A 23,591-nucleotide genomic window follows, 5' to 3' on the forward strand; every position below is an offset into this window, starting at 1 on the left:
AAATTTATGTGCCCTGTATCTTTATCTGACTTCCATATTTGGTGCAATCACCACATGTGGTTTACTTTGAACATGCAGTATTAGCATGAAATGACATGTGAAATTTATGAGACAATAATTGAAATGGTAAATGTGCATGAATCTATAAAAACCAGCAGTCATAAATGTAAGTGCATGTTGACGTGCTGCATTTTGACTTAATGTTGAGACTGCACATGCAAACATGTAAATGGGTATCATGTTCAGGTTACAAAATAATGTTCAATGTATTTTTAAACTGCTTTGCATCAATGAAAATAATTGCTCAACACATCCTGTAAGATTCAGTGTACTTGAACATTGAATATAGAAAATTGTAGAAAATCTACGATTTACCGTGCTTGCACACCCCTGGGGTTGTACCGTATTATATCATGCATAGGACGCACTTTTTTACCCCCAATTCTCGTCTTAAAAATTGCCTGCGTCCTTTCTATGCTATTAGAATTTCATCTGTTTTTTTCCAAGTCCATTTCAGGTCAAAAATATCGGACCGGGGAAGAACGCGGTAATAGTAAGTATCTGTACTGCGTCACCGAAAAGAACAACTGACGTAGGTAAAATCACGCAAGTGAACACACGCAGAAATATATTGAATGTTTACTTTAAAATGATTTATTGAGAAATAAATTGAAAAAAACACGAGTGTTTACTTTTTTATAAAAGGGACGCTACTCACAAAATCTCGATGTGAGTCAGCACTTTAACTGGATTGAGTTATAACGGTAACGGAAATCGGGAAAGGAGGTAAATATCAATTTATCGTTGTTTATGATTTTAATGTTTCGATATTTTACAAAACATTTTGTATGTAACTGTTTAAAAAAATTGATAAAGGAATGTGCATAACGTTAAGTAGCATTATTGTCACTATCAAATCTTTTCAAATGTGCGAAGGTGTGAAAAACACCCGCTGTCTGTCATTAGAAAAACATCAATTGAACAAACTATTGTGATGGTAATACCTTATGGTTGTTTGTTCGCACTTTACCCGATGTGCCTTCCGCTGGCAAGGCTAATAAACGACACTTAATTATGCCGACATGCTTTAATCCGCACAGCGACAAGCCTTATCAAAACAATCATCAGTTTTGTTGCGATTGCAACGGTTGCAACTGTTGACTGTCATTCAGAAGGCATGTCGAGACTATTGCAACGGTTGCAACGGTTGACTGTCAGTCGGGACTATTACGGCATTTGTATAAGTCTTATAATATGCGTAAATGTTCTCAAAATGTCAAGACATATATCATTGTTGTGTACGCTAAATTACCAAAATACGACGATAATTATCGAAATACACAAGACAGTTATCAAAATATGCCTCATATACAATTTTTTTGTTTGTTTTTTACTTCAATATATATGTTATAAATACTTGACCAACCTCAATTTTTCGGCTCCGATTTTGACATTTTTCCGCTGCGTCCTATCTTATATATTAAGGGTTTTTACCCGTTTTCTCAACTATTTTTTAGCCTGCGTCCTATCTATGCTAGCGTCCTATACATGATATAATACGGTATTCAATAAATTATAATTCTTATCCTTATACTTAGTCATGCCACAGTGATTCCATTCGGTCGATTGGTCAATTAATTTTACTGTCCAATCAAAATACTCAGATTCTACTCTTAAATTAAGATTGTGTTAAGTTGTTTATTGAATACGGCCCCTGGTATGTGGTAAGTAAGAAAGCAAGTGAAACTATGTGACTATTGGATTATGACAGAAGGAACCACTATATATCTGAATGTGGTCTGCTACCTTCTTGCAATAGCCGTTAACAAATCTGTTAACTTGAATGACAAAAAGGCTCTTTAATGGTTAAAATAGTCTTGAATGGTTGTGTTATACCGTTTTACTCCTAACATCATATTTATGTTCAATTTCAGTTGAATGACAGTCAGGAGAGCGTGCCGCAGGATGTAGAAAGTGGCCTTATGAGTTCCACGCCTGCAGCAGACGACATGGAGCCCCTGTCACAGGGGGATGAGGAAGGCGCCGTCGGGGGCGTCAAGATTGTCCTGTACCAGCACCCAGTCCGCTATGACTGTGAGCCCGGGGTCAGCAGTCGTTATATTGCCTCCGAGTTTAGTAGTGACAGTGGGAGCCAATCTAGTCCAGTCGCTCAGTGTCATGTTGAGTGCACGAGTCAGGTGATCGTGGAGAAAACTAATGACTCTGATACCCACTTGTCAATATGTGATCCAGTTGGCACGCTTCAGAGGTCAGGTAGTGATGATAGTTTGAACTTGTCAGAAGATGATTTTGATACCCAGGAGAGTCACTCGTTGATAACTGGTCTACCGCCGTCAAAGACACAGACAGTTTCTGGAAACAGTAGTGATGGTGGGTCTGTGTAAGGCCGAGGCGGAAATCTCGTTGATGTTTCTACATGGTAACATGGAGAATACTGACAGACTCACTGAGTATTCGGAATATCAAGCATTATAGAAAAGGACTTGTTTAAACTGTGCTATTAAAACTTGTTACCAAAGATTGTTGTCAGATGTTTGTGAAATGGATGCCATGATTTGATCAATCTGTTGTAGGATAGCTGTTGTTAACTGTCATAATATTTGCATCTTTATGACCTTGTCCTTGTATAAAAACATTTTTTAGGATAAATGCAAAAATTTAGCGGAGCAGATTTTGCACTCACTTGTCAACCAAAGAGCAGCTGTTCAACTTTTAAAGAATAACTGCTTAAAATCTTAAGGAGTAAGTGCTTGAAACAATGTCATGTGATGTTCAACTGCGATTTATATAGTCTTTCTTTAATCTGGTTTTAATCTTGAAATTCCTCAATAATATACCGTGTCAAGCATTTCCTGAAATTCCTTGATAATCTACAGTGTCAAGTGTATCTTGAAATTCCTTGATAATCTACAGTGTCAAGTGTATCTTGAAATTACTAGATATTCTAATGTTTCATTGTGAGTACCTTATTTAACAAATAAAAAAAAATAAAAACCAAACATTTTTTCACAGAGAAATGGTTCCTATTTGTGCAAATTTAATATTGAAAGTTGTTCTTGACTAAATATTACAGTTGCACTACCATCAGAAGGCAATCATCATTGAACATACAAGGCTTCCAGTATTTTGACGGTTATGTTGTGGATAAAGAGGCAAACATTATGACAGGCATTGTTTTTAAGCCACATTGATCAATGCATTATGTTGTCATGCTATTTGCTCATTCACTTTTGTTTTCTGGAATTACTTTTATATTAAATTTTTCATATTCTGATTTTTTCTAACCTTTTTTTAATTAAAATTGTAAACCATGTTTTAAGTTTGTTAGAAAAAACAAATGTGTGTTTATTAAAACCTTTGCCAAAAAATTTGAAAATAATGATTGTTAATTGTGTTAATTTCGAAAACATGTTTAAAAAAAGATCATGGTATTTTTTTTAAATTTTTTGCAATTACATAAAGCAGTTTTATCTTCATTTAATTTGTTGCTATATTTATATTTATTAAATGTATTGTTATCTCTGTTGATTATACTGCTTGTTCAGTAAGTAATGGACAGCGGAATTGTTACAAGCCATCAAACAGTTTCAGTATTCATCAGTCTTGAAGATCAAGTTTTTCATCTTGTTTCAAATATTCAAGACTATCATTCAAATCAAACTAAGATACTGAACTGGGGAATCAGTTGTTATACATGTATTTTTTGTCACCTGACTGCCAAGCATGCAGTCAAATAGCGAGTCCATGTGCGGCATCATCATCGTCCATGGTTGATTCTGATTAATAACTTGGTGTACAGTCATCAGTACTTAGTACACAGATCGGCCATGATCAGTAAATGACCCCTATTGACTTTTGGGTCAATAGGTCAAAGGTCATGGAGACCTTTACTAAAACCACTACAGGTGCTTTTGTTACTGATCAATAGCATTTGAACAAAATGGTGTAGAGTCTTCAAACTTGGTATGCACATTGGTCATGTTTCAATATAACCCCTATTGTTGAACAGGTTCAGTAGATCAAAGGTGAAGGTCATTATGACCATTACCAGAAATCTGATAGGTGCTCCTGACACATTTTACTATTCGTTGAAATCTAGTTATTGGCACCGTGAAGTACTTAAGTACTTGATGTTTAAATACCCTGTTTTATAGTTTTGTTTCATACAGTCATCATGTTATATTTCCTTTCACCAGTCACATTCAATTTTGACTGGTTTAATTGTATCTTTTACAATCATATTAACAAATGTACTCATTTCTGCTTGGATTAATTACGGTACTATTATAATACATTGTGCTGCATATGAATGTAATGGTCTGTATAGAATTAATTCTGCACTTTTGTCTATGAATTCCATACATAAATGTAACATAAAAAATCAACAGTTACCGCTTTATGAGATCATTTTAAATCTGTATACATGTATATAGAGATTTTTGGAATAAAGAAGGAATGATGTATTATTTATAATCTTTTGAGTTTTGTCAGGAATTTAGATTTAAGTATTACTTTGATAGCATTTCTGGAAGCCACAACATAAAACAGCCAATTTATATCAGTGTGTTGTTTTCATTTATTTATGTTAGATCTACTGGTAAAAGATAGTTCCTATTAAAAGTTTTCTTTCTTAGATGTTTGTCTGTTTTGAACATTTTGAACTCCTTGGCAATTTTCCATCGAAAACAAACTTGGATGTATGCCAGTATTTAAGTAGAAGTAGTCCATAAATATTGAATAACTGTATATAATTAATTTTAGTGTTTTGACATTTATGTTGTACCGGTATATCTAATTTTAAATTGATTGCCAATGGAGTGAATTATTGCATAAATTATAAAGTTTTCAAAGAGTAAAGTCATTAAGTTTTACTGCTAAATTGAAAATACTACTCGATCTACTAGCAGCGTAGTAAAATGTAAAGATTTCCGACGTTGTAAACTGTCCATGTACATTCAATGTTTTTTTCCAATGGAAAATGGCTGAGGAGGTCCTAGTGCATTTTTAAATGACATTTGTCCTATTATGCATGCGAGGATTTGAAACTATGCATATTCATTTGAAAGTGTTTGTAAGCTCCTTAAGATTGATATGTATATGGCATGCAGTTTCAGATAGATGGATGAATGGTATCAGTGCTTTGGTATATATGATGGGAAATGTGCAATATGTAAAAACTGAATTTATTTCTTTTGGAAATACCCTTCTGTGAAGCTTATATATCAATGTTTAGGAACTCCTGACTAAAAGCTGCTCTCTCACAGATTGACAGTTTTGACATTTTTTGTATCAAAAACAGCTGATTTTGTCTTAATTTCCTGAAATTCAGTCAATATGTAAAAAGGTTTTTAAATCTGCCAAAAAAAATTGAAAAATGGCCAAAACATTTTTTTGAAGCGTTATTAGCGCATTTAGCCATAAAACATTAATTTTCGATGGTAGCTATGAAAAACTGTGATCTGATCTTTAGTCAGCAGTTTTGTATCACAAGTTTCCACACATTTACGCAAAAATTAGCTCATTCCAAAACAAAAAATAGAAATAATTGTCCAAATGGTCAAACGATGAGAGTGCAGGTTTAAGGGATAAAAACACATCCCCAAGTTTGATATATATTTTAATCCAATAAATATCTGGTTTTTTTTTCCTTTATATTATTACTGTATTCTATATGTTAATTTTTTTTCATAATGAGAGCAAATTAGATTTTCCTTGTGTCTTTGTAGTGCTGTGTTTAACTATGTTACAGTTTTCAAAACTCACTTATGCATAAAAGTGAACTAATATTTCAGATAACATAGATATTTCATTCTTATAGAAATTATGTTCAACAGGTTTCAATTCAATTGTCTTTAAAACATGCTATCTTGGAATGTAAAACATACGATCTGTAACAATCAATAACTGTCTCCATTGTATAAAGTTTTGACTTAAATAAATAATAACGCAGCTATTTGATTATATTTCATAGCCATTGCAAAAATGTTTACAATAATTAAACCAAATGGCCAAAAACTCCTGGATTATGTTGTTATATAATGAGTAAAGTGATTCTTCACATTTGCGAGCAGGAAGCCGAGAAAGGGAAATCTGTAGCTTATCATTGGCTTTTCTGGAGAGTTAACACCAGATGATAGAACTGCATGAAAAAGAAAATTATCAAAAACTTTCATAAAATTGATATTGATATGTGCAGCACATTGAATCTATCTGACTGATGTATCACACCATTTACTTTGCATGTAACTGTTGCTGTCTTTGCATATTTTTCCAATTTGAATTTTACTCGGTTTGTCTATATGTGTCTGTACTAATCACTTGACTTTGACATGCTAAATACTCTTCACTATAAACTCGGAAACCATAATGCGTAATTTTTAAACAAGTACACTCAGCTGAGACAGTGACAAAATGTAAAGTGATACTATCTTATGACAATTCTAGGCTTGTTTTGAGGAAATTCTGTATTTGCTGATTTTGGGACCATCTGGTGTTTAGTTCCTTTAAGTCCAGGTGATTGTTTTGGTAAAGATTTTAGTTTTAAGTGGAAATTATGTTATCATTATATATCTTCATTTTGCTTTGTATTTGTATTTAAGTGAAAGCAAAGTTGAGATCATAACAACAAATCAACTTCTTTGTCTATTTGTTGCTATCTGTCTTGTGCATACAGATTTTAGAATTTTCTTAAATAAAACATACCTCAGTACTGGCGGGTACTTTTGTAGCTTTGCTTACTATGTAAAAATGTAGCTTTTAACAATTACATATTAATAGTGAGCATAGGTTATGAATTGAACGATAACAATCATACTCTGTGTTATATTCTTATATTTATTTTTCTGTTCATATTCAATGTTATTCAATGTTCATTGCTTTGTTCACATTTTGCCAGTTTATATGGAGAAATTAATTTCAGTAGTAATTTTAAATATTTATGAATATCAGGCTTTGCTATTATATACCTAAGTACTGGCAACTCTAGAGAAGACAACTATTTATTTTTTGAGCTGCAGTAATCACATTCAATGGTAAAAGGTTTGCAAGTATAAATGCTTATGGATAATTTAATAAAAAAATGTTTTCATGTGTCAGATATCAAAAAGATTAATTTTGTATTAAATGTGAAGGAATTTATTGTTTTCAATATAAAACATCATAAGTTCCAATAAGAGCTCTCTGGCTAGTAATTAATTAAAAATTTGACAGAAAATGTTGTTTTTGTAAAAAGTATTAGTATAAAGGCTGTTGAAAAAGAAATAACTTTATGCTTGGATTTATAACATTCTTTTCAAATGAGTGTCTTCAAGCTGTTATTTTTTGTTTGTTCATGAAAGTAATGTAAAATACCTGACTTTCAACCAAGTTTTCGAAAATGAAGTATGGGAGCAAGTTCCTTTTAATTCACTTATGTCTCAAAATGACCCTTATCTGATATTGTGCACCCAGCACTTCCGTTACTTACATAAAATGTCAAATCGCCATATTTCTGCACTGTTTTCATTCATAATGATTCTGTATGTGTGTATATTTTCACAGCTGATTATCTTTGACATATTTCATGACTTTGTATTGTAGTGTTGATATCATAATTTTGTTTGACATTTCTTAATTGAAATGTATATTTTTGTTGAAAGTTCATTTCAAGTGAATAAAATGTGGTGAAAATAATTTGTTTGGTTACTATTGTATATTTCCGAAAAAGAAATCTTAATATTAGCTGATTAAATGACATTAAATGTTTCCATTGTCATATTTTTATACTACTACTTAACTTCTGGTAATAATAATCATATTATTGATTCACCTGCAGCAGGTGGTCAGGAAGGTTGGATGGCAAGGCATGTTGCTCCCGCCAGTTCAGAGTTATGGCCCTTGATTGCTTAAATTACATAAACAGTGGTGGTGACGGTGGCAGCAGTGACCATGATGATGATGATGATGATGATGATTACCATGATGATGATAATGATGCCAATGATGATGATGATAATGATGACCACGACGACGACAATGACGATGATGATGATGACAGCACTGAAGTTGTGAGAATAATAACAAACTCAGTGGTACAGCAAGTGTCAAGTTTATTTTATACTGAAATGAGACCAGTACATAAAAGTTGCACTGTAGAAGCATGGACAAGTAAACATGGCACAACCAGATTTTCTAAAAAACGAAAGCTTGAAAAGTAGAAATGTTAACTAATAAAGCTTCATGTACACCATAGGCATAACCTTTCCAAACAAAATATATCATATAGCAAATATAATATCAAATATTCTCAAAAATTGGAGAGGTACATGTATCATTTTAAAAGAATAGATTGATATAAAAAAATTTTTAAAACAATTAACATACAATGTAATAAATTCCTACCCATGGAATACAATGATTAATATATTTTTTGATGTCATCTATGGCAATTTTAAAGCATATAACAATGTAATTTTTAGTGTATAAAAAAGAGGAAATAATTTTTGTCCGTATTAATGAAGGTCATTTTGGGGGTGAAAAGCCAGAACAGAACCATGGTTCTTCACAGTTCTTATCTAATTTCAATAAAATCTACTAGATTAAAATGTATACATTTTTTAGACAACTTCTATCCTAATGTGATTTTTCTAAAAATCAAACAACATTTGACTGAACTCTTCAAAAGTCACAGAGCTAGTGGACAACTCATTTGGAACCCCTCGGCCATTTTCCATCAAAAACAACCAATGTATGTCTTTACTTCAAAAGAAGTAGTTTGTAAAATTTTAAATAATAGTATTAATCAATTGTAGTATTTCAATACGTATTTTGTATATCTCCATCTACATTGATTGCCAGTGAAGTGTATTATAGCATAAATAATAAAGATTCCCAAGAGTAAAGTCATTAAGTTAACAGCTAATTTAAAATTACTACGCAATCTATTTGCAGCATAGTTAAATGCTAAGATTTCTGACATTATAAACTGTCCATATACATGCGAGGTTGTTTTTCGACGGAAAGTGGCGGAGGTGTTCCTAGTGGTGGACAACCAGGGGAAAAGATTCAGTTTGATACAAAAGGCTAAGGAAATACCTCAACTGGTTTTGTTCTTAAAACAGACAAACTTAATTATTATCGCAACAGAAATCCAATTCCATAAAACTCAATCTTAACAACGACATGTCAATTTAATTTTATTTGCTTTTTTGAATTTCTGAAATAAAAACATGTCTTGAAAATTTTATCCATAATTATGAAACATATAATTTTGTCAAGGATTTTGCAGAAAAGATTTTGCTTCATTTTACACCCATTATCAACATCAAATTCATCACACCATTGTTCAAAATAAACGGCACACATGTTTTACAGCAAATAGATGAAAAATAACTAATTGAAAAGATAAAATTAGTATTGATCTGAAAAGGTATATAATGAATGTAAGATTATACAAAAAAATAAGCAATATATCTGAAAGCACTTGCCAGTGAAAACAAAATGAAAAATATACTAATGCATGTGAATATTTAAACAAAGAACACCAGTGGGTATGTGAGAAAGAGACAAACATGTCCTCTCAATAACAACAAAATCTAACTTTAAAATGTTATAAATAGACACAAATGGGGATCAAAGTCATTACCCTTAAAAATTGGTTGAAGGTCATGGTCACATTTTATTATTCTGATTATCAAGATCTGTAATGAGCCAATTGAATCAGAGCAATCATTTGGCCAATTGTTCAGAGCTTTGTTTAAGTTAACAACTTTGTTAACTTTATCGTTGTTAACTTTATCGTTGTTAACTTTCAATCGTTATTGCCCTGTGAATTAATATGTGATTTGCAGTATTTTTTATCAAGATTTGAGACATTGTTTTTCTATTTTTAGCCATTGAATTAAAAAATCAGCCAACATTTCTATTAGGATACCATTACTAAATATACTGTTTTGTACTTAATCAGTGCAAACTGTTTCCCTTACAACACCTTGACCTTAAAGGGTCAAACAAGAGCACCACATATAAAGCTCATCTGTTGTTATTGTCATCATGTGCATATTGTCACTGGTAACATGTGTACTAAGTTTCATGTAAATATCTGTTTTGAGTTGTGGCCAAGTTTAATGTTTTACACGACAAGGCTATGACAATACCGCAAGCTTTTTCTATAAAAAAAAACGATGATCTAAAAAATCAATCTAAACACAAATTTCTAAAGCTTAATCTCTGCAACTATTCACTTACAGAAAAAATGAGAAAATGATAACTTGCAATTGTCAACAATACGCAGAGCGTAAAAAAACAACAGTGAAATTTGTGATTATCATTCTTTATCAATTACTAAACTATACATTTTTGGATATTACAATAATAAGCACAAACTTAAGACTTTTTTTTGACTTGAGGTAATGCTTAAACATATTGCACAAATAAAAACCAGTAACCATGAAAATACAGAAACATTCCTTACAATTAATTGATGTAATAAAAATATCATTGGTAAAAAAATAATATAAATAGTTTTATTACAAAATACTATTTTGATTTCTGTTAGCAATAAAATCTTCATTATTTTAGTTTAGTATACTGGGTAATACCTGCGATTAGAATTAATCATAATTATAAATTAATGATCAAGAACCAACTCTTTTAGGTACCGTACTTGCAATAAACATTATCACAAAAATAACAAACATGTTCAAAATCTAAAACAGGGATTCACTGGAAACAGACACAAAATTTTACACTTCGAACATTAGAACCAAAGGTGCGGAAAAAAACGAAGTGTGATTAAATTTGAGTGATCATGAATCACTCGATATGATAGGCCAAATGCACAACTATTTTACCAACCCCCAACTTCTAAAACCAAATTTTACTGTTCAGAAATCATTGAAACCCTAAATATATCTTCTTTTTTCATTAGGAAGTCTACTGTGAAGTTTCAAGAGATTATCTATCATGTATTACTGGTCAGGATAGAAATATCCAACCCGAGGGCAAACTTGCAAGAACCTGTAACAAGGCTGGCAGAGTTACCGGAAATGTAATCTGCTCGAAAGTCAGAGTTTCTGCTCTGGACCAGAACACATGATAATTTTTTACCTGTATTCCTTGATTTATACTTTTGTAATTTATATAGTTAAACACATTTTTGTACATTTTACCAAATAGTGTATTCAACAGTGTTCATTGACATCATAATATAACGTCAACTAATTTTCATTCAATATAGAACTATATATTTGTTCTCAAGCTCTATTGAATTGCCATACTAAAATTTTCCATAAGCTATGAAGTGTAAGAAATACCAAGTAGTGCAAAGATAAAATTAGCCAGCCAGAATTTTCCAGCACTGCCAAATTCACTGGAAATGCCTGCCCAGAGGGAAATTTCCAAGCACTGCCAAATTTACTGGAAATGCCTGCCCAGACGGAAATTTTCCAGCACTGCCAAATTCACTAGAAATGCCTGCCCAGACGGAAATGTTCCAGCACAGACAAATTCACTGGAAATGTCTGTCCAGAGAGAAATTTTCCAGCACTTCCAAATTCACTGGAAATGCCCGTCCAGGAGGAAATGTTCCAGCACTTCCAAATTCACTGGAAATGCCCATCCAGACAAAAAAAATCCAGCACTGCCAAATTCACTGGAAATGCCCTTCCAGACGGAAATGTTCCAGCACTGCCAAATTCACTGGAAATGTCTGTCCAGTGGGCAATAATGTATACAGAACCTCACTTGAAGATGGGTCATTCTGACTCAATCATGAAGGTGTCAGTACTTTGACTTAATGACCATTAGCCATATTAAAATACAAGTCAGAACATTACATAAAATAAATAAAAAAAAACAAATTATTATTAAAATATAAATAATATAACAAAAAACATCTTGCATTGGAACCAAAAAATATAATATTAAGGCAAGTCTCAAGCCATGTTTAATCAGGTTTTTACAGAGGTAGATATTGTTTTGAACAAAGTTGACTCAAATGCAAAGTTGGATATTTTTTTTTAATCAATAGTCTTACAGAAAGTGGTAAATAATAAACATGTTGCTCATATTTAATTGTGTATTATAAAAAAAATCAAACTTCTCCATAAGTAAATTATAACATATCTGTTTAATGTTTATGAATTACAGAAAACAAACATAGCCTAAAAAAACGAGGACACTCATCTGTTCTAATGGGAAAAAGGACATAACTCAACAAAACTTAAAATCAGAGTTATGGGGCCTTGTTTATTTGAATATCCTGAATGATTTTATAGTTATGGCAAAGATTCGAGAATTTGCACTTAAATGCAGACAACAACACCAAGGCTAAGAAAATATGTCAACTTGCTTTCTTTGAAAAACAGATAAGCAAAAAAATCTCATTGAAAATATAATTGCACAACAATCAATCTTGACAATGTTACATCTTGGTTTTTGATTTTTTCTTCTTCTGTTTTTAAATAAATTTAAATTATCTATCATGAATATATATTGTTTTATATAATAAGCTTCATAATATATATGATATTAATTTTTTTGTGAACTGTACAACATTGAGTAAGAAATAAAAACACATAATAACTTGTACATGTGAAGCAGGCAAAAATACCCATAGGCCATAGCAATGGGACTTACAAACAATGCAGATAGTCCAAAAAGTCCAAAATGTATTAATCTCATTTTTTCCACATATTATGCCATTATTCTATCGAGCTATTTTATCATGCCATAAGTATTGTTTTTATCATTGGAGCATTATGATCCAATAACCACCTCAGATTTAACTCAATTTAAACAGAATAATCCGAGCATTTTGATTGGACAGTAAAATTAACTGGCCAATGACTGAATGGAATCACTGAGGAGTGTCTAAGGATAAGGATATGCTTTTGAATACGACCCCTGATCACACTGCATTGAGTCTTTGCATAAATTTCTGCACGTAATACTTCAGCTGTACAATTTCATTTAAATACAGGAATTGATTTTCATTGCAGAAATTATGTCATTTAATGTTGAACTGACATTTTACTGAACAAATAATGATGTTTCTGAAACAGAATATTGTTTACTACGATAACATTAATTCTAATGGTCTATGACCATGTTCAAATGAACATGAAAATAATTCAAAATCACAGTGTGGTATCACATAAGAGCTTAAAGCTAATTATGAGTAAAATTAAAAGCGATATTGTGTGAAAACAAACATTGAAATACTAGGGGACCATCTTACCTAGAAATGTATAAAAGAAAGATCAATTTTTGAAAACCTTCAATCTTGGTTGATTTGAGATATATTTCGAAATAATTTATTTTTATGTAAGCACAAATTTCAATTTAATTTCTAGCCTCCCTAAGAACTTAATTTCTTGAGCTAACGATATTTCGTATTACGCTCTTTGATAAGATTTTGAGCCCATAGATCCCTACAACAACAGTATTTGTAACAACATAAACATAAGACTGAGAATAAGCTATCCAGCTATGATGTCACTCATATCATATTGAGAATTCAATTTTCTTAAAATTATGCTGGAGCATACCAATTTGAAATCCAAAACTGAGATTCAAATACATGCAATATCATATAAAACAACAATATCTATTTAAAGATGTTTCAAGCTTCATGTCAACATTTACATGTTTCACCTCTTCTGTAATTGCATCAAAAATGTTTTACAGAACAACAAAATACACAACAAAACAACTCAATGCCTCTCTTGTCTTTTCCAGTAAGAGTACGAGACAGCCATAAAATTTGAATAAACAAAACACAACAGTTACTGTTACATTATAACATGTATGATTAAAGTGACACTCTTTTTCAAAATCAATACATACACATGTATAACAAACATAAATTTTGACTAATAAACCTTTAACTACTTACTAAAAAATGCATTAATGGAAAATATTAGCTTCTGATAACAAGATTGTAACCTTGAAATAAATAGCAGAAAGCGCAAAAATATTAAATGATTGGTGAATGTTAAAAGATTTACTATGGTCTTCAATAGTCTCATAAAGTAGAAATACCGTGTTCTATGCTCATTTCTTTCAAATTAAACTCGGTATCCTTCATAAGCACCATTGTTTTTGACATCTTTTTTTGAATATTAAAACGATATTATTAATTGTGGTACATCTTTTTGGGGAGTAAGTGGGCATTTTATGTTAAACGTTTAATTTTGAACAAGCCCAGTTTGAATCATTCTATTGCAGAATACAAGTTGGCTTTCGGGCTTGTATCTTTTATATGTAAATGCTCTGCAAATGAAACTAATGCTATACAGTAATTAGGCCATTGATTTCTATAGCCACAGATGTAAGGCAAACTTTCGTATAAAGTTCCTCAATGATTGCAAATGAAAATAATACTAAACAGTGGTGTGGCCATTGATGGCTTCAGCCACTGATGTAAGGTGAACTTTCATCAGTGCCTCAATAAGCGCATTCTTTGTTGCTTTCTTGCCTTTTTCTCTTGTCCAGTTAAACAGTCCCTTGTATGCCTGCTCCTGTAGCTGTCTGTATTCATGCTCTATCTGTTCAAGTGTTGTCTCCTTAACCTCCAACTGTCGACATAATTGCTTCCATTTGGTACCAACGTTTTCACTCACATAAATAAGCATTCGGGTATTAATATCTGAAAAAGAGGGGATTGAACAATTGTTCCAATTTTGAAATATAAAAAACTAATTTAAAAAAAATCAACGTAAATCTTTGGTCATTATACTATAAATGGAAACATTATTCATCATAAACAGTAATGAATTTGTGTTTATAAACACCCACAAAAAGAAACATTTTCAGAGGGTACTTTCTTTTAGTGCAAAGTCATCTTAAACAATAAACTAAATAGAATTTTTTAAGAGAATCAAATCAGATTTTTTTGTCCAAACCTGTTATTATTGGAACCAAATCCATACAAACAGCATTTTGGTAGGCACACAAGTTAGGAACTGTTTGGTTCTGGTGTAGGTATTGCAACTCTAGTAATTCAGCATGGTCAGACTGGCCAGTGTCACCCTCTGACCTGTATTTATGTCGACCTTTCATGCGAACCGATTCTCGTGTCAATAGCTGCTGGATGATTGGACATCGTACGGCATCGAATAAACAGTGGCCATGCGTGTGAAAATCTTGATCATGAAAATGGTGAATCCCATGAGCTGTCCTATGAAATCTCCGTTGACATGGATGATATTGAAACTGCTGTGTGTCGCTATTACCACCTGAACTTCCCGCGTAAGCCTGTAAGTTTCTTTCTCCACTATCACTTCCGACAGTATTGTTGTTGTTGTTTGTTAATACTGTTGGGCGTGTGTGTCTCAAGTTGGCTGGACATGCTGACACATTAATTTCTCTACCAGTACTACCGCCATCAGGGTCAGAGCTAAAGTCCACTGTAGAATTGTGGCACACCCCTTCGTCAAAAGTCAGTTGATCTGTAACTGGCTGTATAACTTTGCCTTCCTTTTTATCTGAATCCCATGCTATTTTATCATCAAAGATTTGTTTTTGAACTGTTTCTTTGCATTCCATTTTAATTTCTCCACTTTCACAGGACAATGCTTTGGGAACAGTAGTGCAATCATGATTTCCATGGTCTTCAGAATAATCATCTGAACAACAACTTTTACCAACTTCTGGAGAATTTCCGTTTCGCAGTTTCCTGATACAGTTTTCAATGCATTTCAGATGCTGTTCATTTTTAGCATAACTTTCGTGTTGGGTCACAAGATGTCGGATATCTAGTTGCTGGTTTACTGGAACACTGTTATTACATGCACTACAACATACAAACAGACCAATAGCAGCACCACCATCATTTTCCAACCTACTTGTATCTGTTGGTTGCTTACTACATCCAACATCATCATCCTCATCATCGGCATCATCAGCATTGTTCTCTTCAACATCTTCAACATCAGCCTTGTTCTCTTCAACATCCTCATCAGCAGCATTGTTCTCTTCAAAATCAGCATCAGTGTTGTCTTCCCTACCAAACTCGGGTACCTTGTATACTTCCTTCAAAATTGTAATGGAATCATCTGTACCATTGGTAATCCCAATCTCATCACTTGGTGGAATACCTTTGACATCTCTGTGATGTTCATCCTCATCTTGCAGGTAAAACGTAGGCCTCTCGGAAGCTATTTGCCCTGTTAAACTTTCAGTTTCAAAACGCAATCCTAGTGTTTCAGTAAATGAAGTCAGGCCTGTAGAAGTGTTTTCCTGTTCAGAGATTGTTCGGGCAATGATGGCCTTCTTTAAGGCTCTAGCCTTTCTCAAATACATAGCTTTAAGTGCCCTCTTTTCTCCTTTAGTCAGGATTTTCTCATTGACAGGTTGACTGGCAGCAACTTTCATTTCCTGGAGTAAATGTCTCATATTATAGGGGCTGTTAAGAAAATTTTATTTTACAAAATGTTATTTTCAAAGCTTTATTCAGTCATTAAGTGTGATAGTTTCAGGAAATGTGACATGATATTTATTATATATGAACCTTAAGCAAACTATCTATCATTACAATGTAGCAGGCAAAATTGTAAAAAATACAAGTATCAATTTGGGGACACACCTGTTTGCTGGCATCGTCAGGTAGGGCCTCTGGTACAATGTGTATGTCCCCCGGCAAGGCTCCGTTGTCCAGGTGCTCAGGTTCCTGAAGCTTGGTCTTTTTCGCGGCTATAAAAAAGGAGAGCGTTGAGAGCAGATACTGGATATAGTAAACTGAATCCTGAAATACATGGTGCAAATAATCATTAGACAAAATATACAAACATCTACATGAATTCTCTTTTACACGACGAGCTCCCAGTATAAGTATGTCAATGTTCACTCTTCCAGAAACTTCAAGCTAGGATAAAATTTAAAGTGTAAGGATTGAAAAGTTTTCGCGAAACATGCATGGATCACTGTAAAATTAGATTAGAATGATGCCTGCGAAAATTTGTGTAAAATTCAAAAGCATTCAGCCTTTAATGAAATACAGACTTGATGGAAATAGCATGCAATACATTAAAGGATTATATGTTGTACATGTAAACAATTATATTATAAGTACAATGATAAAGGGCCATTATTTGCAAAATACAGTTATCTTACTTTATCAATTCAGTAGGTTAGATAGTTGGGAATACATATCCAAAGTTTCAATGCAATAAATGATGTATTTACTGAGATAATGACATAAAGGTGCTTACATACAAAACCTTAACCAAGGTGTGACACCAAAGTTGACGCTTGGATGAGTAGTATAGCTCTCCTAATTTTTCGAATAGTCAAGCTAAAAAGGCCACAAGTAAGTTACAACCAACAAGACCTGTCAAAAGAATCATAACAATTTCCTCCAGTAGGGCTTTTTTTAGATTGATAACCATTTGAACTTAACATACATTTTGAATAAATATATAACTGTTTGTCTTAACATACAACATTAACGACAAGGTATGACTTACAGTCCTTACTGACATGTTCCTATATCTGTACCAGAACAATAGCAAAATCACACCGTGCATGACAAATGTACAGCCCGGAATCAAACAAAAATTAACAAATGGATGGACAAACGGACGCACTAACGATGGAGGTGGTTACAAGTATTATTTTGGGCAACATTTTCTTAAATGTGAAAAAAATGACAATGTGCATGCACAGATTGTGAATAAATTGCTAACAAGAAAGCCATGGAGCAAACACCGACGCTCCTTTGATCTTTCAATCTAAAAAGGGGCATAACTCAACAATTATTAAAGTCATAGTTATATGATTTTCTATACCAGTACTAGTATGTAATGTCTCAGGCATCTTTCCTACCTTAGAAGTTACATTAGAATATCTGAGTTTGTTTAGTTATTCACAAGATTTTTTTATTTAGCACGAAGATGTCACATACGACGATGCCATGAATCATGATGCCACAGGCGACAACACCACGGCTATGAAATACCTCAACCTTTTTTCTTCGAAAAACTTACAAGCTAAAAATCATGTAACACCTGCCAAAAGAAAGATTTCAAGGAATGTTATGCAAAGGCGCTTAGCTTACATCATGATAGCTGTTCTTATTTTTAACCAAGAAGTATCATAACTGGAATCCCAGCTACATGTAGGCCACACTCATTAATCGTTGTCTTTATTTTTAGCAGTAAAACTCCAATGAACAAAAAACATTAAACTGTTGATTAAGTAATAAATAAAGTACTGTAAGGTGAAGAAAAATCTGCACAAACTAGTTTGGCAAATATTCTAGCTCTAAGGCTGGAATTTAGACAACAAAAATTAAGTAAATTAACCCTTGTGTAGCACATTTATACATGTAGATGCATTAGATGTTTACAAACACATTTATTTTATTTAACAAGGAAGGAAGGAATGTACTTATCTTAAAGAGTGAAAACATTAAAATTTGTACCATTTTTCTCATAAGTTAATTCTTTGTTTTCAAATTTCTAACTTGTGTAGGAACAGATTTTCATCAAAAAAGGTGTCCTTGTAAAAGCTAAAATATTATTTTAGAAACTGTGAATATTAATTAAACAAAGTACCTTTGATACTTCTAAAAGCTATTAATCTGTATTACTAATTGTAAAAAAATGACTGACAACCAAAACATTTATAAAAACAATGGACTTGTGCCTTAATTACTTATTGCTATATTTCCATTTATACTAATGTGTGTCCGTCTGATAACTAGCACAGCATTTTCTAAAATGGGCAACTGGTTGCATGCATAATTTCCATATATAAACCCAAATTCTCTTACCATAAATAGATTCTACTGCAGATTCTGCCATTCTGTTTATTATCAACAAAAGACATAATGGTAAATGCTAAAAACATTGTCCGTTGTGTTATTGTTACTGTCAGTGAAACATGGAATTCCTAATGGGCTGATTCTCTAGAACTTTGATAAAGTTAACAACATAGTTAACTTCAATGCTGTTAACTTTTCTGGAAGTTTAATGGATACACTTGTGATCGAAAGAATTTGAGACAGCTGTTTCAGCTCTACTGTTTATATTTAACGTTTAAAAGTTAACAACAATGTCGTTAATCAGGTTATTTACATAAAGTTTGCAACAATCAGCTGATTAATCTTATTCTGGCAAAGTACTCAGAAGTTTTCTTTTAAATCAAAAGTTATCCTAATTGGACTAAAAGGTTTGCAAAAAAGTAATTTACATCCATTTCAGATTTTGTATTTTTCTGTATAAGCTCACCATGGAGGAGAAGTCCAGCGACCACTGAGCCACATCTCATGATGGTGTGCCCATCTTCCCGGCCCATGAAGATCAGGATCAGCTCACCATTCGACTCTATCTTCTGATCAAAATGTACGATGACCACCTGAGTAAGGAAGACATTTAATTATATTAGAAGTTCAAAATCATTTTTATATCTTCAAGCGTTATTCATTCATATTATGTTTTTCGAAACACATGAACATCTTCAGAAGATAATTTATTTATATAAAATAACATTTTCCCTCTTATTATGTCTATATATGTAAAAACTGTCTCAATTTCCTTACACCGTTTTTGAAAGGAAGTGATATTCCGATTGGGCAAATTGCAACAATGTTATACCTGGTCATTTGTCTTCAGATTTTCCTCCTGAAGGGATGAATTTTTGTGCAGACAGCAACCATTAAAAATGGCTCGAGAGCATTTTCTTGCATACTCATACTTGTGGGCACAAAATCTCAAAAGATCATCGACGGTTGAGACACTGCTATCGTCCACGACTACTTTTACCCATCTCTTCTTGAAAGCAATCCTCACATGAAAAGAGATTCTATGAGGAAACAATTGAAGCTGAATTTCCATGTTGTTCTTGATTGGATAAAACATGAGAAGTTTGCTGCCCAACATGCGTTGCCCTCTACAAATCAGAGACATGTTCAATATGTTCAGATTCCAAGCCTCAGAAACTTTTCTCTTCAATTCACTGACAGGTTCAAGCATATACATCTTCAAGACAAGCTCTCTGCCATCTTCTGGGTGTTTTATTCTCAAAGTTTTATGCTTTTTTATTCCAACAGAAACTGTGCACCCACTTTGCCATTCTGTACCATACTTTTTCCCAATGTCAGGACATTCCTCCATTAACTTACTATTCAAGGTCAGCTTCACAGATTTCTGATCATGATCGACAAGTTTTCCTATCTCTCCCCTAAGCTGTGCTGACGAACATACCATTTTGCATATCAACATACGTTGTTTCATTTTCAATGGCTTGTTAAATTTCAGTGTGACGCTAATGGCATTTTCTGAAGAGAGGTGCAGGCCAACATGATCGTCTCTACCAAACCTTTCCACAACCCGGCCCATGCACAAATCATCCTCAACCAGTTTTTCTTGTACTGTGAAGTGAAGGAACATCTTATCGGTTGCTTGCAATTTCTTCAGTTCATCTCCAACTTGTCTCCTTAACCTGTCTTTTACTTGTCCAACTGATTTTGTCAGGTTGACATTCACTCTGTATCTATAATGACAATGCTGACCTGATTGATACACAAAGTCTATCACTTGATGGTCAAACTGATAAACCTGCAGTCTCTCTAATTTTTCCAGCTGAAACTCTTGCAAAGGGCTGTTGTCACTAAGTACTTTTGAATCTTTGCAAATGGCTAGGTTTTTCCAGTTAAGAAAAACCTTTAACTCCCTTTTCAAATCATGAATGACCATACCCAAAGGTAAATGTGCACACATAATCCTGGGAACTCGTTGATCCTTGTCTTCATATGTTTCTAACACTAACCCACAGAAACCTGCAGTAGATTTGGGGACAATTATTATGAGCGTTTTGCGAGGAGAACTCTCCACTTTTGTTTCATATTCTACAATTTCCACGAAGTTTTCCGTCACATGATACCTTTCACATACAGCTTTCTTTATCAAGGTTTGTGATAAATTCGTTTTTAACTGTATATGGTCTTTGGATCGAGTGAAATCTCTTGAATTTCTCATATCAATAACTGGATATTCACTCATGGGAATAGAATCAAGTGTATGAGAACACAATCTGGATCTATAATAAGTTGGTGGAGCTGTCCAAAAGTCTTCATTGTATAGACTCTGAGGATGCAGTATACTAGCTGCATGTCTATGAATATCAGTATGTGGAATTAGAATATCACTTGGGTAATATGAGTCATTCATGTCCCTCCTTGCTGATTGCGCTTCATCAGAACTTGTATCTAAAATAGAGAAAACAACTTACAAATTTATAATTCAAACATATACAGTTAATGAAAATGCAAGTACTCAGATACAATAAAAAATAAAATTAATCCATTGTAATGTGAGCACGCTGAAATACCTTTCGTTTTCTTGAGTAATTTAAAAAAATCCTCAATAAATAACACTTATAATTGGCCTTGATTTGTCTGACAATGGTGTTCATATGCTATTGAGCCATCTTAAAGGTAAAATCTTGTATAATGATTTAACTACTACACCAGGGAAGGATAATTATTATACAATAATCATATATGTAAATGTACATGTTTGACAAATATTTTTTATAAAAAAAAATCAGTTATTTAATTTTATAATTCTATATTGTTTACATGGAAGGTCCAAATTGATTATAATTATTCTCTATATATTTATTAAAACATCTACACACTCTAAATTTCACTGAAAAGCATATATTATAGACTGAAGATGCCTTATCTGGTCAGCCCCTTGTCTCCATTTAATAGTCTTTCCCTTGTCTTACCCTAGTGCACTACGAAGTGCACTTCTGGTAAACTAACAGTGCACATGAAGTGCACTTACTGTCAAGTTTGTTCTTAATAGAACTGTAGATGTAAAGATAAAAATTAAATTATCAGTAGTTGAAACTAACCTGTTGAGTGTTGAGCCATTTTTCTAAGTATCCTACATATAGCTACTCTGAAAAGATAAAACACAATATCATTGTAGAACTCGAGTGCATTTGGCTCATTGTATATGTCTAAAATCACATAATCATTGGGAAGATAACAACACAAATGAGTATATTATAAGTGCCTACAACATATATACCCAAGATCCCCTTATCATATATTATCTACTGGCTTAAATCTCCCCCTTTCTGGTATGCAGTATTCAGGGTTTTTTTTAAAGAGTACTAACAGTCATTGAGAGAAGATTTTTAGGATGAACAAGCCCAAATTCATACAAAAGTGGTTGGCATAACAAAATTAAGAAAGCCAAAGTATATAAAATCCAAAAATCCAGCAAGCTGGTAAAGCAATTTATCATAATTATGATCAAGACAGATGCAATCTCAAAGAGGACCTTACTGCACTGCACTGCTATGTCATAAGATCAAAACCTCGTCATCAGAAGACACTAACTCCTCCATGATCATATCCTTGATGCTACAGGGACATTGTAAGTTGTAATGATACATCCCTTTGACATTGCCCCCCCCCCCCCCCAATTAGTTTTAAATTTGTTTTTTTGTTTTTGTTTGTTTTCACTAGTAACAGTTCCCCCATCATTATAAACAAGCCTGGGATTTTTTTTAATTTTGATTTTATTGGGGGGAGGGGGGCTTGGACATAACTGGCAAGGGCAATCCTACTCTAGGATTCCTATGAAGGTACATTAAGGAATGCATGCCCATATTCGAGATAGATTCCTGCAAGGCCATCGTCCTACCAATCATAGAAAACACCTCAAAGGCCTGGGACCCATATTATAAAAAGGCCCTAAAAAATCCTTTCACCATGTATGTAGCGCAAATTGGCCCCCTTCGTTTTCAATGACTACTTATCAAGGACCTCAGGATGTGACAAAGGCCTCATCTGGATTAGTTGGTGCGAAGAGGGGAAATGGGACCTACTCCCTCTATTATGCACCAGTCAATTGTAACCATGGCCCCCCAAGGTCTAGGGAATAGCGGGGACTTTGACTTTCGGTCCCACCAAGCCCAGGTAAAATCCCCACTCAGTGGCGATGAACTGCTGATAAAACCACCACCAAATGCCCCAGCATCCCAGGGACCCTAGGTAAGGCCAATTCCCAGCTAATTTGGGCGCGAAGACAAAAACCATCACATTCACCAGTACCGCGGGGCCACCTGGAAGGTAAATACATGGCCAATTTTCCCGGCTATCCTCTGTATACCCCAGGACCTGGGGGGCCTTAGTTACAATTGACTGGTGGATTAAAAGCATGTTATTTAAAATCACTGAATTTAAAACATACATGTAAGCACAAATACAATTGTTAACAAAATTAATTGGGATAAACAGACGAAACAGAAATGATGCTTATTATTATAATGATCAACTACTGTAAAAACGCAAAACTGACGCAATCGTGACGTAATCGCTAAATAAATATACTGTAGACGGTCGAATTATTATGTTATTAATTTCTTTAATTAAAAAAATGTAGAAAGTAGGTCGTTGAAAAAAAACATAATGTAAAGTCACCCTACTTGTCTGTCAATCCATTAAAAAGATAAATATATATTCATCTAATTAAACAGGCAAACATTTAACACACACCCATTATATTATAAAATGTAAATATGAGCTTAAAAAAAGGGACTTTCCTATTTTCGTTTTCGCTTTAAATTGTCAC

General features: G+C 33.3%; 2 protein-coding genes across 7 annotated transcripts in view; one reads left to right on the forward strand and one right to left on the reverse strand.

The window, feature by feature from the left end:
- LOC128226966 (E3 ubiquitin-protein ligase RNF130-like) overlaps positions 1-7,686 on the forward strand; it is a 41,309-nt gene extending 33,623 nt beyond the window's left edge. For both annotated transcript variants that reach the window (XM_052937095.1, XM_052937096.1), the window contains exon 6: positions 1,935-7,686. In XM_052937095.1, the coding sequence (XP_052793055.1) occupies positions 1,935-2,405 (471 nt within the window). In that variant the 3' untranslated portion in view covers positions 2,406-7,686. The remainder of the gene's footprint in view (positions 1-1,934) is intronic.
- A 405-nt stretch (positions 7,687-8,091) lies between these two features.
- On the reverse strand, positions 8,092-23,571 carry LOC128226510 (uncharacterized). Of its 5 annotated transcripts, none has more exons than XM_052936416.1 (7): positions 23,516-23,571; positions 21,862-21,908; positions 19,596-21,208; positions 19,230-19,356; positions 16,586-16,692; positions 14,904-16,377; positions 8,092-14,647 (listed from the first exon to the last, which is right to left on the reverse strand). In XM_052936416.1, the coding sequence occupies exons 2-7, from the start codon at positions 21,878-21,880 to the stop codon at positions 14,382-14,384; spliced, it is 3,606 nt and encodes a 1,201-aa protein (XP_052792376.1). In that variant the 5' UTR covers positions 21,881-21,908; positions 23,516-23,571; the 3' UTR covers positions 8,092-14,381. The 5 variants fall into 5 exon arrangements, with proteins under 5 accessions (XP_052792376.1, XP_052792375.1, XP_052792377.1 ...); XM_052936415.1 differs by having other exon boundaries at positions 23,446-23,557; XM_052936417.1 differs by having other exon boundaries at positions 23,441-23,541.
- Positions 23,572-23,591: the final 20 nt, after the last annotated feature.

The sequence above is a fragment of the Mya arenaria genome, chromosome 3, assembly GCF_026914265.1.
Source record: "Mya arenaria isolate MELC-2E11 chromosome 3, ASM2691426v1".
Classification (NCBI taxonomy): domain Eukaryota; kingdom Metazoa; phylum Mollusca; class Bivalvia; order Myida; family Myidae; genus Mya; species Mya arenaria.

Coding starts and splice junctions, on each gene's coding strand:
- LOC128226510 (XM_052936416.1), bottom strand. Junction 19,357..19,595: donor ATCTGAAGACAAATGACCAG/GTATAACATTGT, acceptor TTCCTTACTCAG/GTGGTCATCGTACATTTTGA. Junction 14,648..14,903: donor TTTGGTTCCAATAATAACAG/GTTTGGACAAAA, acceptor CCTCTTTTTCAG/ATATTAATACCCGAATGCTT.